The sequence below is a fragment of the Globicephala melas genome, chromosome X, assembly GCF_963455315.2.
Source record: "Globicephala melas chromosome X, mGloMel1.2, whole genome shotgun sequence".
Taxonomy (NCBI): domain Eukaryota; kingdom Metazoa; phylum Chordata; class Mammalia; order Artiodactyla; family Delphinidae; genus Globicephala; species Globicephala melas.
This window is the reverse complement of record NC_083335.1, coordinates 111,267,914-111,292,125: the sequence shown is the minus strand read 5'-3', so window position 1 is coordinate 111,292,125 and position 24,212 is coordinate 111,267,914. Positions and strand designations below refer to the sequence as shown.

The 24,212-nt window shown below is 35.2% G+C and overlaps 1 protein-coding gene across 4 annotated transcripts in view; it reads right to left on the bottom strand.

Annotated features, from left to right (window-relative positions):
• SCML2 (Scm polycomb group protein like 2) overlaps nucleotides 1–24,212 on the bottom strand; it is a 108,818-nt gene that overhangs the window by 12,347 nt on the left and 72,259 nt on the right. For all 4 annotated transcript variants that reach the window (XM_060292585.1, XM_060292583.1, XM_060292586.1 and 1 more), the window contains exons 8-10: nucleotides 7,247–7,464; nucleotides 3,427–3,553; nucleotides 710–913 (exon numbers count right to left, since the gene is read on the bottom strand). In XM_060292585.1, coding sequence (XP_060148568.1) covers nucleotides 710–913; nucleotides 3,427–3,553; nucleotides 7,247–7,464 — 549 coding nt within the window. The remainder of the gene's footprint in view (nucleotides 1–709; nucleotides 914–3,426; nucleotides 3,554–7,246; nucleotides 7,465–24,212) is intronic.

Here is a 24,212-nt window from a genome sequence, read left to right as displayed (position 1 = left end):
ATTATAGGGAAGAAAAGATGTCAGAGTTACATCACAGAAAGATGAGAACCACATCAAAATGAAAGTCATCAATTTAGGAAATGTATTATAAATCTAACGTGTGGTTTTTGTAATTTATAAAGGAATAATCTTAAATTATAAAAGTTCCTCTCATTCAAACACATAGTCTGAACTAATAAAAGCATTCTTGTTTAAAAATATTCATAAAGTAAACAACAACAACAGAAACCCACTGATGTACAATAGTTTCTGCTCTTCCAAACATTCCATGGGTACAAATGCAGTATCTGATCATACAATCATGAAAGCCATGTGTATCTTACCTCTTACTTCTTGAATCACATTTTTTACTTAGAGATTCTTACAGATTAGTCTGTTTTCTAAAAATATTAAAATATATTAAGCTCACTTTATCTATAGTGAGCTTAATACAGCAGGTAAAAGGAAAAATCTGTACCTCTTACCTCAATATACAGTATTACGCTGACATTATTTGTCTATTTTGAAAGTTAAACTTTCCAAACCAGGGTTAAAAGTCTATAAACATATAATTATTATCCATATTCTATTACATTAATATAGTATTCAAATATTATAGTTAACAGAATATAAATTTATAAAATAATCTATGTATTATAAAATCCTTGCCTTCTTGAAACCTAAAAACAAATTAGGGAATAAAAGCTCATAAAGGATTAGATGAGCATACCGGTTATCACTTCTCCTCCACGATCATCTGGCTTAAGGAATCCAAAAACAGTCTTACTTTGAATGGCACAATCCACACAGGCCTGCACCGTCCGCCGGAGCACCACATTGACAGGGCCTGGGCCAAAGTGATCGGGCAGCTGCTGGATTTTATTCTGATCCAGGTAAGGGCCAGAGCTTCCATATTTGTTTACATAGACACAGACTTGATTAAAAATGTGTATACAGATATAACAAACAATGAGATTAGTTAGAAGGAACATAAACACTACATAATCAATCACTGTATATCCCATTAGCCACGCTTCACTCAAAGATAACCTAAACATAGTTACTATCGGTGATCATTTCTGCTACCTAAAAATATGTATGTAAAAATATTTTCACATTTTGTAAATATATGAAATCTAGAAATAAATAATCCAAATGCTTATTCAATTTTCTAGAATTCTGCCCAAACTGATTATAATAAAAACAATACAAGTTTTAGTAACATCATAAAACAATTCTTCACACATTCTCAGGTTATATAAAATCGCTTAAAGTCAAGAATATTTTCACTTTTTAACAGCAATCACAGTATAAGAATTTTCTTTCAAAACTGGTCATATTAGCACACTCCTTTTGGACGGAATTTATTTTAAATCAACAATATTGCACTCTCGTTATATAGTATTTTCTAAAGTAACCAAATCATTTCAGATATGTGTCACAGTAAGTTCTAATGACCTAGAGAAATTTTTTTCATTAATTTTTTTTTTTTTTTTTTTTTGCGGTACACACGCCTCTCACTGTTGTGGCCTCTCCCGTTGCAGAGCACAGGCTCCGGACGCACAGGCTCAGCGGCCATGGCCCATGGGCCTAGACGCTCCACGGCATGTGGAATCTTCCCGGACCGGGGCACGAGCCCACGTCCGCCTGCATCGGCAGGCGGACTCTCAACCACTGCGCCCCCAGGGAAGCCCTTTTCATTAATTTTTAAGAAAATAAAAATGTTCTTTATATACATGCCGAGGTTCATGGAAGAAAATTTTAAAAATAAATGCTTCCCTTCGTATAATAAAAGCATTTAGAATTTAGAAGCAAATAATCTATAATCACAATCAGTCAAGTTTCTATAATTTTTCTTCACTGAGAATCAACAAATACAAATTAACACACAACGTAATATAATTATTAACAGAAAATATATTGTCCCCCTAAATCAAGAGGCACATTATTTTTATCCACTACTCAATTTATTGCAAAATTTTCATGTATACAGTCTATATTTAGTACAATAAAAACCCATTAAGGGCTTCCCTGGTGGCGCAGTGGTTGAGAGTCCGCCTGCTAATGCAAGGGACACGGGTTCGTGCCCCGGTCCGGGAAAATCCCACATGCCGCAGAGCGGCTACGCCCATGAGCCATGGCCGCTGAGCCTGCGCGTCCAGAGCCTGTGCTCCGCAACGGGAGAGGCCACAACAGTGAGAGGCCCACGTACCGCAAAAAAAAAAAAAAAAAAAAAAATTAATCTCACTTTCACTATGTTGAAATATATGATACTTAAGCTTTGTGGCAATAGCCAGAGGAAGGATAGACTCTGTCACAGAAATGAAACACCTATTAAAAACTTAACCTGAGGTGCTGATGGCATGGACAAAGTTCTACTGAACACAAGTGAGCTAAACAAGGATTTCAATGTTTATACTCATTTAGCTAGGCTCCCCTCCTAATGGACTAAAAATCAGAAATAATAAAGAGACAAAATGAGGTAACGGGCTTCCCCGGTGGCACAGTGGTTAAGAATCCACCTGCCAATGCAGGGGACACGGGTTCGAGCCCTGGTCTGGGAAGATCCCACATGCTGCGAAGCAACTAAGCCCGTGCACCACAACTACTGAGCCTGCACTCTAGAGCTCGTGCTCCACAACAAGAGAAGAAACCACTGCAACGAGAAGCCTGTGCACCACAACAAAGAGTAGCCCCCGCTCGCCAAAACTAGAGAAAACCCATGCGCAGCAACAAAGACCCAACACAGCCAAAAAAAGGGGGGGGGGTATGTTACAATAATCATTTTTAAAGTGATTTCTATTTCAAAAAATTAAATTATAATTTCTTTTTAATAAGAAAAGAAAAATTGAGGGGAAAAGTCCAAGGAACAGAAGAATGTAAGAGACATAATTAAGGATCTAGGAGAGGGAGCAAAAAAACTTGCTTTAAGTAACAGGAAAGGAATAAGGAAATTTGCAGGAAACGACAAATAAAAGGGACTGACTAGTTTGGGTGTCTGTCATTTCACACTCTTCACATAGCAAAAAACAATTTAAAGTCATCATGCCCCCTGACAGGCAAGGATCTGTGAAAATTTTATAAGGCATTAAAATAAGGTTTGAGGTACCTTAAAAATACATACAAGACAAAAAAGACAAATTGTGAAATGAGATCATGGGAAAACAAGAATAGATTTGACAATAATGTAAATTTTATAAATCTTACCAAGAGGGATATCTTAAGGGTGTTGAATTTTCAAGTGACTTATGTATTTAAACAAACTGTTTTTCCTTGACATCAAAATGAACAATCAGAATTTCAAAATATTTTAATATGAAAAATGCTATAAGAAATGTTTACTATCATCTTTTTTCCCTCTTATTTTATTTCCAGGACTTCAAAGACACTGAAAATAATACAACAAAAGATAACTAATTTTACGCTCTTTTAAAAATATTAATTTACCTGTAGACATCACTATTTTAGATGATCCAGGAACAGTATCCTTATCATATAAAACACCACCACGTCCTCTGGCCAGCATACTGACAGAAGCTGAAGATGTGGAACATACAACAGGAATACGTTTTTCCTATTAAAAAAAAAATATTCCTAGATAAGGAGGTCATAAAATTATTGGCATCACTGGTTCACAAATGATCAGTTGTCTGAAGTCCTCTGGGTTGGAAATCCCTGTGTCACAAACTGCAGTACTTTTCAAACTGTGCTCCTAAGAGGGGCCCATAAGCTGGTCAGGTAGGAGAGGAAGAGACCAAAAGGCTGGGATTCCCAATGCTACCCCCTGTTCCAACTAGTCACACTTTAGCCAAAATAATTCACTCTGTAAAACTTGTTTTATTTTTGAGGTTCCCAGTAAGTTTTTTACACTGCTGAAGTAGTTTGGAAATCTAATCCAGCAATTCATCAGATGAGGGTGGGGGACCTCAACAAGGCAGAGGACAAAGTTTGTCTTCAGAAAGCAGTCACTCATCTGGGTTTTTACCATATCTAGCCTGCAATTCTCCATATTACATACAATAATTATGACAAAATTGTCAGTGGCTTGCTAAAGTCCATACAAAATTATGCCTATTGTATGTAAGAACCAAATGTCTCATGGGTATTATTAACATCACTAGTGTTTTGTTTATTTTATATCAACTCTTGGGGTTTTCTAGGAGCTATCTTCTAACACAACTCTTCGGTATCAGAGAAGGGGATCTTGTGCCTAGAAAAGGTAATAATAGAAGATATTTAAAAGGCAGGGAAAAAGGAGAAAAACACAAACAGTGTTGTTGGATTTTTCTTTATTTGTTTAAATTAGTGACTGTCATTTGGGTTCACAGTATCTTAGTAAATTATTTTGAAAATACTAAATTACAATTATTGTGTCAATATATTCTCGTTCTTTCAGTATTTTAAAAATCTAAAATCTAAATCCTTTGACTTAAGACATACCAAAATAGTGTGTTTGCACTAACAATGTAAATTGAATACATTTATTTGGAAAATGTGCTTCCACACTTCCATACTTCTAGAATGCTTAAGGAAGGGAAGAAAATAATTGACAAAGGAGAGTACAGCAAAAACAATTCTTACTCTAGTTCAAAGAGTTGAATCTTCATCTTTTTATGATGAAATAATGAAGCCAAAAAAGATGAAGGTGGATTGAAATGCTTCCTTTGCAACAAAAAAGTTTATTATCAAAAAAATTACATTATCTTTCCCTTGCCCCTCCTCACCACCATACAACAATATTTTCAAAAAGATCTCTTCAAAATTGTCAAACCAGCATTGGAATTATTTGAAAGTAAAAGAATGAAGAGAAACTTTTTGGAGTTATCATATCTTGACCATATACCAGCTAATCACAAAGACTTTTTCAGCAACTGGAAAATATGTACTAAATATATGCATCAATGACACCCTTGATACATTTTAATTTTTAAAATGCATTTAAAATAAATGATTTGCCTTTAAATTTCATTAACTTTAAGTTTATACAATTTATTTTTAAAAAATATTTATTTATTTGGTTGCACTGGGTCTTAGTTGTGGCAGGAGGGCTCCTTAGTTGTGGCTTTCCAGCTCCTTAGTTGCAGCAGGTGGACTCCTTTAGTTGCAGCTCGAGGGCTCCTTAGTTGTGGCATGCGAACTCTTAGTTGCGGCATGCGTGTGGGATCTAGTTCCCTGACCAGGGATTGAACCCAGGCCCCCTGCACTGGGAGTGTGGAGACTTAACCACTGCGCCACCAGGGAAGTCCCCTTATAATTTATTTTTAATTTAAAAAATTTCATCTGCTAAGAATTTACATTAGAATAATGTGCTTATTTGATTTTTTCAATATTTATGATTTTATATTTGAAAAATATTCAGTTTTATTGACTTTTGATTTCTTTTTTTTCTTTTCTGCAGTACACAGGCCTCTCACCGTTGTGGCCTCTCCCATTGCGGAGCACAGGCTCCAGACGCGCAGGCTCAGCGGCCATGGCTCACGGGCCCAGCCGCTCCGCAGCATGTGGGATCTTCCCGGACCGGGGCACGAACCCATGTCCCCTGCATCGGCAGGCCACCACTGCGCCACCAGGGAAGCCCTGACTTTTGATTTTTATTTTATAAATTTTGAATGCCTTTTAAAATAAAATACCAATGTAAGTTTTTAAAATCAAAATGGTATTGTCATTTTGCTCCATACTGCAAACATTAGTTGTAACAAAATAGAAACGTTATATATATTGATATCAGGTGGCTGAACTCAGAAATGTTTAAGGTAATACTGCTGAAATTTAACTCAGTTCTAACAGATCTAGAGAGATTCTATGTCTTTATATTTAGAGCGTATTTCTTGTAGACAGGATGTATTTAGATCTTTTAAAAAATCCATTTTGATAATCTCTGTCTTCTAATTGAAAAGTTTAGTTTACTAATTTTTAAAGTAATTATTAATAAGTTTGGGTCTGGGTCTACCACTTATTATTTGTTTTCTGTTTGTTTCCTCTGTGTTTTGTTCCTCTGTCTTACTTTCCTCTTTTTTGTTGTTGTTGATTACCTGAATAGTCCTTAGAATTCTATTTTAATTTTCCTATTGGCTTTTTAGCTATATTTCTTTGCATTTGTATTTTTACAATATGCTCTGGGAGTTTCAATGTACAATCCACACAAAGTTAATATTGTACTACTTAACAGAAAATGTTGAAACCTTGCAATGCTACAAATCCATATCCCCAACCCCTAAGCCTTTATACTATAATTTTTTTATGTATGTTATAAACCCCACAAGACTGTATTGTATTATAATTATTGCTTTAAATAGTCCTATTTTTATAAGGAAATTAAGAGGAAAAAAGCAAAAAGAAAGTCATTAGTATTTTTACCTAGAGATAACTTCCTTCAGCATTTCTTATAGTGTTTGTCTGCCAGTGATGAATTTTTTGTATGCTTTTACCTGAAAATGTCCTTAGTTCTTCATTCTTGAAGAGTATGTTTGCTGAATATAGCATTTCGTATAACACCCCTCCTCCTATGTGTATTCCCCCCAACCACAGTCTGTCTGCTTCCATTCATTCTCCAGTGTCTTCGGGTAGCTGCTTTTTCTATTACTTCCAGGTATTAGAGTTGTTTTCTTTGGAGGAGAGTCAGTTAGGTAGGATGTGACTTTAGCATCACTGAATTTATCACACTGATTTCCCCCTCACCCCCATTTTACTGAGGTATAATCTATGTACAGTAAAATTCACTTCACATTGATTTTTAAAATATACTGAGTTTTAAATAAACTGGCTCAACATAAATACACCCATGCAGTATTTTCAATGTGGTTTTGAAGAGGTCGAACACTATTTAGTTTTAAATTTATCCAAGAAAAGAAATAACAATCTTGATTGTTACACAGGCCTTAAAAAGCCTTATATACTTATTTTTTAATTTTAATTAGGTATAGTTGATCGACAATGTTGTGTTTAATTTCTGCTGTATAGCAAAGTGACTCAGCTATATATCCTTTTTCATATTTCTTTCCATTATGGTTTAAGGATATTGAATATAGCTCCCTGTGCTATATAGTAGGTCCTTATTGTTTATCCATCCTATATATAGTTTACATCTGCTAGTCCCAAACTCCCAATCTTTCCGTTCCCCTCCCCACTCCACCTTGTAAAAAGCCTTATACACTCTTGGTACATTCCTAAAAGGCATCATAACACTCTTAGTAAGTCCTAAGCTGTGTGTTTAATAATAAGGCACTACAGAGACCTGTAATGCAAATTAGTAGGAGATACAACTAACCTTTCTTCCTGAGTTTGGGCCTTTTTTCCTTGGTGTGATATTTTTAACAGAACTCCCCTTCTTGGGGACTGAAGTATGTGCAGGTGGTTTAGTACGACCTGATTTCCTGATCTGCTGTGTTGGTAATATTACAGCAGTTTTCTGTAGAGACTGCATTGAACGCTGGGTTGCTTTGGAAGGAGAAGGCTGTGTTTTTGCTATATTCTTTGTAACAGGAACTGAGGGAAAAAACACACAACACAAAAATACAATTAAAATAAATGACATAATTAAGGTATTTTCTTCTTATGATTCAAAAGAAATTTAACTCAATCTTTAAAAATATTCCAAAGGTCATTCATTGAAAACCACTTAAAATAAAGGTACCATTTAAAATGACGTTTTTGGTATTTAAGATTTCAGATTATCAGGATATAGTCTGATTCTCCAGAAAAAATAAAGAGGCTTTTATAATAAGAACCAGTAACTTCCCACTTAATTAGCACAGTGAAAATTTCTGTCAATTTACCTTTTGTCTGCTTCTCATATTTTTAGTCCTTGGCACAGAAAAGAGTTTTTCCTTCAGAAAATTATGCCATAAATACAGGAATCATTTTGGCCACCAATATAGAAAAACATAACAAAGCAGCTACCAACGGCTCCTGCTTCATCTTTTAAACACCAGGGGAATCCCCCTAACTAGATTTTTTTTTTTTTTTTTTTTTAGTGGCTAAAATACATTATGTTCCTACATGTATGTTTAATAGTAAAGCTTCATAAGCTATAATATAGACTCTACATCAACATTGTCATGGAAGGACCACTATCATGCCCAAGTGATTTGTATCTATTAGTTATTTGTAGCCCAATCAAGACAGTTTTAATATTCCAAATGAAGATTACCTGCCAGGTTACTATTGTATATATTCATAGTTAAGTAAAGAGAGATATTTTTAGTATTAATCCCTTAATAATTTCATTAGTACAAAAAAATGAACTTTACTTTATAGTAAATAGTACTAACGTCAAAAAGTCTTTACAGGAAGAGCTGTATAAGTAACACATTTATACATCTGTGCAAAAAAAAATCAACTACTTTTATTTTGAGGGCTTCATTTTACAACTTGAAATGAATCTACCACCTTGCTTCTCCCATCCTCAAAGACTATGTGTAAATGTGACCTCCTATGACCTCCCACATCTTCCCTGCAGCCTTTTTATCTACCTCTATCAATTACCTAGTCAAGAGAATGGAACAGCTGCCAGGGCAAATGGAAGACCACTTAACTGCCACCATCACTTTCCCCCTCCCCTTATTTATAGTAATTTACCTACATACACCAGCCTTTGTTTAACTCTTTACCATCATCTACCTCATACTCCATACCCACTTCCACTTTCTTCAAATAACTCTAGTAACCTAATTCACATTATTTCTTCTTACAGAGTCTCCCTGTTATCATCTTCAGGAATTTAAATATCATACTTCTGATGCTCCATCATCCCGATCTCATCAATAGACAATTTGTGAAGCTCTTCTACCTCCAAGATAACCAACTGTGCTTCCCTTCTCCACCTCCAACTTCCTTACCTGTCATCTTTGCTTTATACCAACTGATCATGCTTTTCATTCTCATTGTGAGATCTAGCCACAAGCCCTCTCCATTTTCATCCAATCTGTTAGCTTTCTTCTGGCTTTACTTTACCCCCTTATCAACCTGCACCCAACTGTCCACCTCCACCAAAACCCTCATAACTAGTATCCCTTACGTTATCACCCCCTGATCTTCGATCATGTCCAACATGTCAGCTCCAACCACTGAGTCACACTATCATTTGCTCTCTCTGGTCCTGAGCAAGGGTCAGTTCTCTCCTTAAGGGGCCAGAGAGTAAATATTTTAGGCTTTGAAGGTCACATATGGTCTCTGTCATACAATCTTCTTTGTCTTTCTCTTTTTTTAAACCCTTTATGAATATAAAAACTATTCCTAGCTCACAGGCTACATGGGCTAAATGTGGCCCTCAGGTTGTAGTTTGCCAACTCCTGCTACAGAACATTGGGATACTGTAGATCACTGTAACATCCATGCTAACCTCAACTGGGGTGTCACTGCTGCAACTCACTGATTTCCAAGTATGTTTCAATGGCAGAACATTTTCCCCTTTTTAAGCTCCCCTCTCCCTCTCACCCCATTCCAGTCAGCAAATGACCCTACTGTACTTTATGAGAAGATTAAAGGCTATCTTTTGGGAGTGATCATAACCATCCCATTCCTCCATCTTAAAATACTTTTATTTTCATTCATTCTCATCTCTTCCTGTTATATCAAATGAAGTTTTCTCCCTACTCTTCTAAGCCAAATCCCCTTTCACTTTTGTCCTAATAACTATCTTCTCTGGTTCCTCTGGAACATTACAGTTTCAATTATCTCCTCTCTTCATGGTATTTAATCACTTGATCCCCAACTCCTTGCTCTCTCTTACAACCCTCATATATCCCTTATTTTGAAGTCTCCTTCCCTAGTTTTTGGTACTTTCAAGCCCTTGCATGAATCTTCCTTCTACTCACTACCAAGATACAAAGAAGAATCGCCTATACTTCATACTTCAGTTTCCTTATTATTCTGGGCTTCCTTAGTCTCCTATAATAAGCTTTTCTTCCCCCAACCATTCAAAAAGAATTCTTTCCAAGGTAATGTCCCCTTCCCAGTAACTAAATCCAAATAAATCCTCATTCTCTTGTCCCCACCTTTTAATATATGGCATGAAGAAAAGGAAATAGATTGCGCTCTGGACCTGAGTTTAAATTCCTGTACTAAGTTAGTTTAAGACAGAACCTAGGCGTATAGGAGGTCCTCAAAAAATGTTTACTAAATGAATGAAAAATATTTTCAACCTGCAAGCCAATGTTAGACCTCCAAAACAAGTATATTTTATATAAAGAATTGTAATAAAATATTACTTTGTGGAACATGGCAAATGTAATGAAATCACTATTTGATCTAAAAAATTTGACATTTGATATTAATAAATCTTGGGACACAAAATATTTGAGCCATAGCTTCAAATATTCCCCCCAAATATAATATTCTATTACAATAAAACTCCTTGATGCATGGTATATATATATGTATGACCAAAGTAAGAAAAATGCATTATAAAAAATTAAAAATTTTTCACTTTAGAAAGCAAGCTTTTCAACGGCAAAGACTCAATTTGATCCACTGCCATATCCCCAGCATCTAGAACAAAATACTTTTTAAACTACTTTAAAGAGGAATGAGTAATCATTCAATACACTGAACAGCAAAATTAAACTATATATATTATACATGTATTTTTATCTCTCCTCCAAAGAGCAATCATATAACATACACACACCATGCTAAAACTCTATTCAGTATTAATTAAACTATTGAAAAAGAAAATAGATTTGTTTAAAAGATAAGGTGAAAATTATATATAGCACTACAACCATGTGTTCATAGTGGTTACAAAGTGAGTAAAAACCTCTTTGAAAAAAGTATGTAAAATATACAGAAGGATGTGCTAATCATCTTTAATAAAAGTTTTATGTGAACACCTAACACAAAAGATACCTGGTTCCTCAGTTTATCTTCAGGTAGAACAGACAATGTTTGGGTAAGAAAAATGTCCAAGAGATATGAAGTTACTCAATTGTGAAAATGCAAAAGAAATGAATAAATCTTGGGAAACAATCAGAAGGCAGGAAATAAAGTCAAGAGTAACCCTGGAAGCCTGGAACAGGGGGAACTGAAGAAAGAAAGGAGGTAGACGCCAACATGTACTGGCTACCCGTTACATGCTAAGTGCTTCAATATCTGTTATTGCATGTAATCCTCCCAAATGTCCTATGAGGTAGGTATTATTCCCCACTTTATACCTGAGGAAACTTAGGCTCTGTGCGATTAGGTAACTTTGCCAAGATCACCCATTTGGCTAAGAGACTTTTATCTCCTAAGTGCATGCTTTTTCTAATATGCCACCTTGCTTTCTGTCCTCTAACAAAAAAGCCTATTAAATTCACTCCCCTGAGTCAAAGTGCATGTGTTTTAAAAAAGAAGAAGAAGGTCCAAAAGACAACCCTGTGAACTCCTATGATAATTCACTAGTTGCTAGGTGCTCTCTGACAGAGGAAGTCTTGAGTTTTTTTAAAATCAGATGTGGAGGCATACTTATAAGGAGAAAACATTAACAAGTACAGACAAAAACATGCTGGTAAAACGTTTCATGCCTGGAGATTTAACCTTATTTAGTATTTATTGCCAAACAGTACTCATTAAATGTATGTTTCTGTTGACACGTGAAGATGCTTTATTATTGAAAGATACTGCTTGCATTCTCTGAGCTATGAAAAGAGAGTAGCACATACAATTACCATAGAAAAGGAAATACACTTAGAAATGAACAGCAACCCCTATTTCCAGTTACTGTTATACATGTGCTGGTTTGGCTTACACATGGCTGACTTGAAGAGGAACTAAAATGGATTAGAGATATAAATTTATATGTATCTTGCTTTTGATCTAAAAAGACATGATAGAGGTATGGCTGCTTACTGTTCTCCAGATTTTTCCATCCACCATTTACTTAATACCTAGTGTGTTCTTTTTACCAATCTAGGCAATTTAGGAAATCCAGAAGAAATAAATATGGTCCCAGTCATACAGTTCATATTTTATATGTATATTTGTGTGTGTGTGTGTGTATATATATATAATTCCTATCTCCTTAAGAAGACAGATTTATGATTTCCTTCTCCTCAAACAGATTGAATGCTATATATATAACCATATGACAACAAGGGCAGAAACTACTGTAAAAACAGATGCCTTGAATTTGAGGCTAGAAATAGACAAAATCAAAATATGATAGCCAAAAATAGAAAAGTAAAATACGGTTTGGAAAAAACAAAATTGAGTAAAAAATCTGTCATTGTAAACATTTGACTTTGGAAACTTTTTCAGACTGAGGAATTCTTTGCAAGTCATCTTCCTTATTTTAAAAATGCATGTACAATGAAACTGTCATTATTCTAAGGATCTTTCATACTGGTAACTATAAAACCAAAGAAGCAACACAAGCCTCAATTATGAAAAACATGGAGATATCAATAGAGATGGTTACACCTAAACTATCGAACCTGGAGGCCTGGCATTCATAGAAACTCAGTCAAGGTACCCAATGCCCCTACCTGGAACTTTGCTCCCTGTTCCATAGAGCCCATGTTGCCACAAACTGATGGGTCACGGGCAGCAATAAAAGCCAAGGGGAGGCAGAATCAAGTGTAAACCCTATGAACTTCGTTCCTTCATTCCTGCTGCCATCCCACACCATAGCACTGGCCTCCTGGACTGGTATCTTCAGACACTACCCTATTTCTTCTCTCCTCTCCCCACACCTGTACCAGAGAAGCCACAATCCTATCCCAGAAACCTTGCTTTAGGAATCAAACGTTCATAACGGACAGAGTTTGCTTTACCTCGGAAACTAGCTTTTTGAATAGTTTTTTTTGAAGGACTATTATTGTCACATAAGAGTGACTTCACCTTTTCATAAGCATACTGACAGTCTTTTAAATGCACTTATTTCCTTATTTTTTGCAATAAAAAATCCTTTTAGAAAACCTCAAATAAGCTAAGAAAAACTCTTGAAGGAAACCACAAGGGGTAGTTACTAGTGGAAAAGGAAACAAGGAAGCATGTTCCTGACACTTATCACAGCGGGCGTTTTGGAAGGCAGGAACTAGCTGAGGACTATGAATTTTCTCGGAAGAAGCAGGGTAGAGATCAGATGGACATGGAACTCTGGTACGAGCCACTCTTTACACCTATTCTCTCCCCTGCTTCTTACTATCTAGTGCAGAGACACTGGCTCCAGATTAATTACATTCAAATCCAGCTTTACCACATAATATCTATGAGAAATAATAGCTTGGGCAAATTAACTGAAATCTGTACGTGGCACATGGTATACACTCAATAAATGTTAGCTGTTATTATCAACACCATCACCATCCCTGTCTCTATTCTCACTCTCCCTTCCCAGATTCTAAGGGTGCTCCTTGCCTTCTTCCATCAATGGGTTGGATAATGGGGAAACACTGCTGTCAATGCCTAACAAATGGAAGAAAGAAGTTTCCTCCAAAGAAGGAACTCCTATTTATCTATATTATCTACAGCTAATACCTTCACTTCTTTTATAACCAAACTTCCTAAAAGACTAGCTCATGGTCACTATTATTGTCATTTTCTCATTTTTCAACCCTCTGCAAGCACACTTCAGGCACCTCTTTTTAGGGAATCTGTGTGCTTACATCACCCATAACCTCCTAACAGCCACTGACAATGATGCTTCTTCCTGATCTTATTTGACTTCCAGCAAGCACTAAACACTTCTTTTTAAAATTCTTTCTTGGATTTCACATAGCCACTCCCTCCTTGTTCTCCTTGTACCTCTGTCACTTTTCCTATGGTGTCCCCCAGGATTAGCTATCTTCTCCCCACCCTCATCTCAGTTTTGAGCACTTTGGTTCACACCCTTGATTTCAGCTACTGCCTACACATAATAATGATTCCCAAATTGTTCTCTTGCTCATTCAAGCATTCACGTGCCTACCTCCCCCCACCACATCCCCAACAGGCCTGTCTCAAGTTCCAGAGCTGTGTTTTCAATAGCTAACAGATAATCTAAATAGGCATCTCAAACTCAACATGTCCAAAAGGAGAATCATCATGCTTATCCTATATGCTCTATCTTGATGAATGCCATTACCTTTTTTTCACCAAATTACCAGAAGTCAGAAATCTTGAAGTCATCTTTGTACTCTTCCTCCCTTCACATGTCTAACCAAGCCTACCTCCTTTAAGTACTTCCTAGTTGTGTTCTTCTTTATGCCTGTCAATGACTTAGTCCAAGACCTCATGACTTCTCACATAAGCTACAATACTAGCTTCTTAATTGGCATTCCCAGCTGCCCTTTCCAATACATACTCTATAGTACATCAGCATGACCTTTCTAAAATACAAATTGTATGTCACTTTTCCACTTAAACATCTTCAGTGATGCCACATTACCCATATGCTAAAATCTGAACTCCTTGGCCTGGTATCCAAGGCCCTCTAGATATCTTCACAGCCTCATCTCATCTCTTCCCCATCTATCATTATAGATTCAGCCATAATCATCTGCTTCAGATCCCCAAACATTCTGACCTTTACTGCCTTTGCAGAGGCTGACCCAAGAAAAGTCTTCCCTCCCTTGTCACTAGCTAAACTACCATGCATTATTTGAAATTCTGCTCAATTATCAGCTCTGTAAAACTCTAGCACTAAGCTCCGAGGCAAACTGTAGGATCTTAATGGTCATATACCACACGTACGGCATTTATCTCTACTGGCACAGATCTTACAGCATCTTATCTTTACTTACACACCTATCTGTCTAGACACACTGTGAGCTCCCTTAGGGGAAGGAACCATGTAAGTTCCATTGTTATATCTCCAACATCTGGTCTAGGGTTCCACTGTTATATCTCCAACATCTGGTTATATCTCCAACATCTGCCACATAATGGGCATCCAATAAATGCTTGTTAAATGAATAAATGTTTAATATTCAAGTTTTGTCTCTGATCTTATATTATTATAGAGACAATTCAGGTAGTTTATGCATTAAATAGATGACCACAGCTTGATCACAACATTACAGATTTCTTGGAAAAATACGCTTCAAATACTAATCAACCAACTTAAAAATCAACTTCTAGAATACATTCCATTCAAAAATGAAGGAAGGACTGCAAATCAAAACCACAGTGAGGTACCACTTCACACCCACTAAGATGGCTATAATTTTAAAAAAAGGAAAATAACAAGTGTTGGCAAGGATATGGAGAAATTGAAACCCTCATACACTGCTGGTGGGAATGTAAAGTTGTGCAGCTCTGTGGAAAACAGTCTGGTGGTCCAAGAAAAAGTTAAACAAGGACTCAAACAAGTACATGTATGGGCATGTTCATAGCAGCACTATTAAAAGTAGCCAAAAGGTGGAAACAGCCCAAATGTCCATCAATAGATAAATGGGTAAACAAATGTGTGGTATATACATACAATGGAATACTATTCAACCATGAAAAGGAATAACCGATACATGCTATGACATGGATGAACTTTGAAGACATTATGCTAAATGAAAGAAGCCAGACACAAAATCACATACTACATGATCCTATTTACATGAAATATCTGGAACAGGTAAATCCATAGGAACAGAATAGAGATTGGTGATAACCAGGGGCAAGGGGGAAGAGGGAGTGGGGAGCAACTGCTTGATGGGTATGGGGTTTCCTTCTAGGGTGATGAAAATGTTCTGGAACTAGACAAAGGTGGTAGTTGCACAACACTGTGAATGTACTAATAAGTGTTTCTGAATTTGTGCATTTTTAAATGGTTAATTTTATATTATGTGAATTTCACCTCATTTAAAAAAACACACTGGGGGAGAAAAGGGAAGAGAAATTTGTATACTTCAAATGAGCCAGAGACTTCACATATATTATTAAAATTTGTGTTTACAATTTTGTAAAGCAAGTATTATTCTCTCGATTTTACATATAAAGAAATAGAGGCTCAGCGAGGTAAGTAACATCCAATCCAGTATCACACATCTAGTCTAGAAGTGGTAGAAATGGGATTCAAATTCAGGTCTATCTCACCCCAAAGCCCACGCTCTCTGCTTAAACCGGGTACTATTTTTAATTAGTGAGGGAAAAAAATGAAAAGACACGGTCTTTTAATTAAAATATTTTCTATAAACTTAATGAACAAAATGCAGAATTAAGTGGCTGGCTTAAACATTTTTTCAGGTTCAAATCTGAGGAAGCTTACATGTAAACAACAAAGAAAAATATTTAAAGTAATACTGAAAACAAACTATCAACATGCCCTTAATAATCCAGTGTTTTAGGTGCTTCAGTTTTTTCAATTCTCTTGGCTGAATATAAACCCTTAAGGAAAAAAACTGCATCAAATATTGGAGCATCTTCTGATAGTCTTTCTTTACTCTTTAAATTTTCTTGTGGATTTTCTCTAATTCAAATATTTACAATCATAATACATTTTATATTTATCTATTAATTACTAGAATAACAGAGTAAGACTACTTAAGTAGATGGGACCAAACCAATACAATTCTGTATACATGGAACAGAATACAACATATGCTGTCCTCAGTCGGTCTCAATGACTCTTGGCAATGAACATTACTGATTTTTTAATTAAAGTTTCCTAATGTTTATACACCAAAAATATTATCAGTGATTATATCCAGATGGCAGGAATATAAACAATTTTTAGATTTTACTCATCACTTATCTTTGTTTTCTAAATGTTCTACAATAAATACCAATTTTTTCATTAAAAATATAAAATGCCCCAACAAAGATAAACAACCTAGCCACTTTTTGAATAAGAATATAACCAGTCACTCTAAATATTTAGATGTCTCTAGAGAAAACAATTATTCAACATAAGCATTATAATATTCTGTTTTGATAAAAAGCCATACAACTTTTAGACTAGCATATATGTATCCACTAAAAATAACATTAGAAAAACCTACACAGGTTCACTGCATACCTATAGAGACCTTTAGAATCTACAGCTCAGTCTCCAGCAGTTTCAGAATTAAAGAGCAGATCCCCTCATTACCAAGGCAGAAATCTTTCAGAGAAGCTTACTCAGCAGAACATAGTCATAAAAGCATCTCTACTGCCCAAGCAGTTGACCATCAGAGACATATGGGGCCTACCATTCATAGTAGCAGGGGCACTCTCTGTCCTGGTCAGATACCTTCCCACACCTCAATCCTGCCTCCCACAGGTCTCTGCTTACCATTCTTCCTTTTATCATTACTTAAAGACTTCTCTACCATACCACTTTTTTACTCTATCTCTTACTTGCCCAAAACAAACACAGAAGTCCTTTTTTGACCCTCACCCCTTGTTCACTTTAAAAGGTTTATTTGTTTTACCACTCAACACTACAAGGGAAAAAAAGTTACAAAGGAAAACAAAATCTCTAATTTTTAGTGGTAGTTATCCTGGTCTTTATGGAGACAGGACCTGTCTTTTCGAATTTAACCCTTGTTGGGCCTTGCAGCCAGTTATCTATTCTGACCTGAGGGCTCTGCCCAGTTCCCTGCTCATTGACCAAGCAGAGGTGGTTTGGTCGGCGTGGTGAGAGTCCAGTAGTGTGAACAAGCCCTTAGCTCCTCCACTGCCCCGCCTGATTCTCCTTCATGAACCATGTAGATTTCTCTCATCACCAAGAACCACAGTTTTACAGTATTAAAAACACCTTAAACATATAATAGAAGGTAACTTTCACATAAAAAGAAATAAATCATTCACTCGGAAAAATAAAGATCTCATTTAAAAGAACTTGCTTTTGGGGTCTGATAGAGCGTCTCCATTTGGAAAGTGCTGCTATGTCTCTTCCAGTAGCCTTCAAAAATTATGTCTGGACAAGTAAACCAAAACCAAATATACTGAAAGGATCTGCAGCTTTGAGTCACTCCTTCCCCCGTTTCAAAACAGGGCTTGGAGATCTAAGGTAAACAGATTAAAGAAGAAAGAAGAAATTCTTCATACATATACCTTATAAAACATACGTTAACCTGCATAGAATATTCTATCTTAAGGTGATTTAAAACTTGTAAAAATGTTACTGGGAAAATTTTTCCAAACAAAATTGAAAGGATAGCTCTCTAACTTAAACAAATTACAAAAGTCCAGTTATTTATCTCCATACCTAAGTGACAAGGCCTTTTACCCTTGGCATACATACAAAATTAAAACAAGAAAATTGGGGCTTCCCTGGTGGCGCAGCGGTTGAGAGTCCACCTGCCGATGCAGGGGACACAGGTTCGTGCCCCGGTCCGGGAAGATCCCACATGCCGTGGAGCGGCTGGGCCCGTGAGCCATGGCCGCTGAGCCTGCGCGTCCGGAGCCTGTGCTCCGCAACAGGAGAGGCCACAACAGTGAGAGGCCCGCGTACGGGGGGGTGGGGGGAAGAAAAAAAAGAAAGAAAATCTAATTTAGTAGAATTTACATTATTTTTCTACCCTGTTATATAATTATTTCTCATATGTATTTAGTCTAGAAAGGAAATCATAAAAATGCAAGAACAAGCTACAAATTACAATTAGAATTTAGAAGGGCTTTAAGAGTGTTGTTTTAAAAATATACTTGTTTTCTACTTTCGGATCATAGATGCTTTGTAAACCACTCCTGTCAGCTTCACTGGGGGTGCTTCCCGTGAAGATCATTTTATTTCACAATTACTACTCATATCTGGCTCAGTTCATGAGAAACCAAGATTTTGGTTAAAATGACATTACTAAAGAAGATGACAGTTTCCAAAATCTTTAATATTTTGAGAGGAAAGTTCACACAAAAAGAAGCAACTTCAGTTGTTTCAGGTCAATTCACAATTCACCTAACAAGACTAGCTTTTCTTTTTTCTTTATTTTATTGAAGTATAGTTGATTTACGATGTTGTGTTAGTTTCAGGTATACAGCAAAGTGATTCAGTTATATATATATGTATTCTTTTTCATATTCTATTCCATTATGGTTTATCAAGACTGAGCTTTTAAAAGTCACTCAATTTTTAAACCATAACGTCTTTTTTCTTATGGACTGACTTCTATAGAGTGACTTCCATTATGCTAAAAAAAAATATAGCAGTCACCACTATAATTTCCACAAAACACATTAAATGTATTGACACAATAATTAGTAAAATATGTTATCCACATTTCTATATCATAAAAGTCCTTTTAATAAGTCTCACGTAATACCAGTGAAAAATCATGTTGTATTCCTCAAAGCTATAGAAAAACACTTGGCAACGTTTGATTATAAACTGGAGATTTAAGTGATCAAGTTTGACTTACAATAGGGTTGTTCCTTTCTTATTTTAATTCATTTTTATGGTGGAAATAACCAAAATCTGACTTTTCCCTTGTACTGTAAAACAGTTTTTAGAAGTGACTCATCAAATAATAGTGCCAACAATTTCAGCACGTAATATTTAGAACAAAATAGAGGATTTTTTTTTTTAGATAACAGAAATGACTGGGATATTTAATATACAAAAGCTAACAAAGCAGACAATGAATTTCTTTAACCAAACTTCAACTGCAATAGAAAGAAACTTTTGGGGTAATTCCTACCTTTAGAAATATTCCAGAGAACCAAACTGTTGCTGTATTTACCACAAGGGTGATTTAGGTTCCATTTGATAGCCTTTCTCCTCTACCAGGAATAAAACTGCCTTTCTGAAGAAAGCGAGTTAACAACAAAGCCCATGTTGCCGGAGCAAGCCTGAATTTCTAGCAAATGGGATGAAGCTATTTGCATTTGTTGGTTGCGGGGGGCGGGGGGGGGGGATTAAGAGGGCTGCTAAAGTAATTCGCATATTGTCTGTGGGCTGTATAGACAGTGATCATCAGTCACCTGCTCAAACTTCCTTCACTCCTGCCTTCAGAAAAGAACCAAAGGTTACCCTGGGTCAGAGAATCTGGAAACAAATGAGAAGACATGCAAAAATCTAACTGCCAACTCACTGCGTATGTAGACAAAGTTATTCCCGCTGGACCACATGTCCTAAAAACCAAGACACTTTAATAGTCTCAAGAGAACTTGTTAAAATATATCACAGAACCGAAACAAGAAAGAAGCTTCAGGCTCTGCTTGCAATTACTGCAGTATTTAGCTGAAAACAGAAAAAGGACATTTGTTTTTTTCTTCAAGATACTTCTTTGCATCATAATAGCTGTCTCATTTGCACAAGCAAAACATTTGTTCCAAGCTGTACGTATGAAAAAGAAAATATCAGCTGTTGAAAATTTCTTGGCTTTTTAGTGAATAATTTGGGTTGATAGCATTTCTACCTATTTCTTTTATACCAAACAGGAAAAGTACTAAATATACTAAGCATTATTAGTCTGTATTTTATTTTGAGCTACATTAAGGGCAAATATCTAAACAAATACTCGAATTTTTATTCAGAACCTTTCGGATGGGACTGATACACCTTGAACTTTTTACAGCCTTAATTTTATGTATCTCTGCTACTTTTGACCCACTATAACAGAGAGAGAGGAAAAGTGCTGCTTTATGTGGTGTTTACTGAACACACACAGTCATATAAAAAGAGGGAAAAATTTGGTAAAGGTATGTCCGAAAAACTATAAAATCTTAATTTTAAAATTTAAAGAGGTGAAGCACAAGTTATAGAAACCACATACTCCTCTGGTTACCCAAACAAAGAGCAAAAGCAACCATAATTTCTGGTTTTGTTTTTTAAAAAAATGAGAATGAGATGGCGGTGGGGAGCAGAGCTATTTCTTGTTTGCACATGGAAACTTTGAAATATTTCTCAAAAGACTAACTCTGAAAAAGAATATATATATGTATAACTGAGCCACTTTGCTGTATAGCAGAAATTAACACATTATAAATCAACTATACTTCAATAAAACTTTAAAAAGACTAACTTTTAAATAGTTCCAAAGGAAAATGTTACATAGGAGAAAATAAGACTACAATATAAAATGACTAATTACATTTTTTTTAAAGATCAAAAGTTTAGATTTTAAAACCCACTCCCTTAAAATTTTAATTAAAAGCTAAACCATACACTTGTGCGCGCAGACACGATATAAAATAAACCACCATTCAAAGAAGCAGCTAACAGTGCCCAGGATAATTATATTTAAAACCTATTTTTCACTTTAATCTTAAGAAGAAAGTTCCTATTCATACAATTTATGTCTGAATTACCAACAAAGAAAATCTAATATGCCAGTTCTATCAATTATTCATAATCAGAAATGTTTTACAAAGTTGTGAAGGAAATGTCATGTCACCATTGAGTTCCACCTGGAAATTAAAGCTGTTTCCATGAGAGGCAGGTGGTGGGGGACCCAAATAAACTGAAGGATTTTTATCAAGAGAAGAGTTAAAATGATCACTGCCAGGATATGGTGCCACTAGACAGGAATGCTTGGCTACACCTTTCTGATTCTAGGTTTTCCCCTCCTCTGCATTTCCCTTTGGACCAGAGGAATTCCTCTATACCCTTGGGATCCTGCAACTTTATACTCTAAGCATCTGGAAGCTTGCTGCCCTCTTTCTTGGTTTGTATGGTCACAAATGCTTAAATTAGACTACAAGACGACACTTCACACTAGTATGGGTCATTAATTTGTAATCAATGATGCATAAATCTGAAACTACGTTAAATAAAACTAATTCATTAATGTTTCAGAAATTATATAAATTTAAAGTTTAATTTATATAGTTAACTTTAAAAGTATTTAAGTACCTTTAAAGCCAGGTAGAATGGTTTATAATATAGCTATATTTATAAAACAAAACAAAAACCTTTGAATATCCCACAATATTGGAAAAAAATTAACACTGGGTCAAATTTTTAAAAGAATCCTCTGCTTCTGAATTTCCCCAATTTCTCAGAAGACTAAAAACCTACATTTATTGTGTTTATAAAACAAAATAGTAACCTATTTGTTTACAAACTTTCCCAAATAAAGACAGGGAAAAGAAAAGTTTTTTTAAAAAATCATACATAGCCTTTAAAATAACAGGTGTCCCAGTTCTGATGCTAAGTTGCTGGATTCCAAGTCTTGTCCTTCATGTATTAAACATGTGGACTTTATGAAATGACTGGCTATAAATCCCTATGACTGTATATGCCAGAGACAAAGGAAGGGCAATATGAGAAGAAACCAATAGTTAACCAATAGTTTACTGGGCATTCCTAAATTTCTATCATTTATTTAGAGAGAACTAAGTATGAGATACAAAGGGAGGGGGAAAAATCGAAACAGAGAACAGCAAGATCAAATGAATTTTGCAAGAAAAAATCTACAATGAACTTTGTTTTAGTTTACTTGACTCAGCCTTAAGTTGCCAAGGACACAGCAGCATACATAGTTCTTTCCTCTTTCTCACCAGACACCCTGTGCAGGTCTCTAGAATAAATCTGATGAGCTGTGACAGCACCAACCAGAAGTAAAGAGCTTTGAAAGACTGTAGAGTCATTAACAAGAGCCAAGAAAGGAAAATCTAAATAAACGAGGGAAAAAAAGCCACTCAGCTTGCTTTATTTTCTATTGAAGGTATGTTTCTCAGTGGATTTTTATACCAATGATAGGCCTGATAAGAACTTAGCTATTTCTGATTATAGAAGTGTTAACACCAGCAGAAAAACTGTTAGAAAAAGTTTTAAAGTAAATTAAACCTTATTACTATTCTTGAAAGGAAAACCAGTAAAGCTTAAATAAGGTTTTTAATGTAAAGTCAAATAAAGTAGCACTCATGGAAGCCTCACTACATTTCTTTAAGAAACTATGCTAGTGAATTGTCTTTAGTCATTAATTATTTGAAAAGGTTTTATGTGCTGCAGTCTAAAAAAAAAAAAATTGGAAAAGCAATTAAACAAAGGTCAAAAAATGAACATTTCCAATGTGTTCAAGAAATACTCAAAACAAATGAAAAAAATAGATTTTTTTAAATTCATAAAATTCAATTGATTTAATATTATTTGTGCCTTTTGAAATTATTTAACTCTAAGGCCCTTGAATTATTTAATATTCAAGTCAAAAAATTTAATATTTCTGTACATTTTCTTAAAAGGCCATAAATAACATTAAAAAGCAAATGACCAAGAAAAGGTTTTTACTTTATGACAAAGGGTTGATATGTGCAATAAATGAAGCACTCAAACAAATCAACAATGAAAGGAACACTCTAAGAAAAAAATGGGAGAAGACAATTAGGAAAATGATAAAGGAATATTAATGGCCAAAATACATGGAAAGAAAAAGATTCAACCTCACTAGTAATCTAAGAAATGAAAATTTTTCAAATAACATTTTTTAAATTAGCAAAAATAAGAAGATAATGCCCAAAGTTGACCAGAGAAGGAAAAAAACATTTTCACCCACCACTGAGGGGGAGTGGAAGTGAGTATAGCTTTCTGAATGACAATTTGTCAGCCTTAGAAACGTAGCCTCTGACACAGCAAACTTATTCTATGTAGATAATTAGAAAGGTATGCAAAGATATATCCTTCATATCATCTAGTTTAATAACATAAATGTTGAAACATTCTAAATGCCAAACAAAATAGATGTTTGGTTAAATAAATTATGGTATAGCCATATGATGAAGTAAAAAACAAAACTGAATTTGTAAGGATATATTTCACATAGGAATACAGTCACAAGACAGCATGAAAAAGTAGGCAAGAAAGTGGAATATGAAGGATAATCTGTCTTCAAACTGAAACTGTTAATTAAAGATACAAATGTAACATACCAATACATTCTTGTTTAAAAAAAAAGGCCACAGATAAAAGCAAAAGTCCCCATTACCACTTCCCTTACCACCCTATACCCCTTTTCAGAAATTATCACTATGACACAGATTTGATATACTGTATAGCCTTTCAGATCTTTTCTGTGTATTTATATACATATATCTACAGTTAAATATAGAAATACATAACTACTTGTTTTCTCTTAACTTAATGGTATTATATTATATGTATGGGGGGGTTGTTTTTTTCAATTAATACATCTTGGAGAGTTTTCTTTCTTAGTAAACAGGAACACTTTCATTCTTCTAAACTGTTCTATATGATTTTAAAGAATAAATACACCATAACTTAACATTTTTCTACTGATTTGGCTGTGTGCGTGTTCTTAAGGTGCATGTGTGAAACAAAAAGAAAAAAAGGCACTATGAACCCAAATATAGATAAAACTGTTTGCCATGGTTATCTCTGCACGCTTTTCTCAACTTTTTCCTTTGAACATTACTTTTCCTATTAGAGTAAAATGAGTTAAAACTAATAAAAAATAATTTTAAAATAT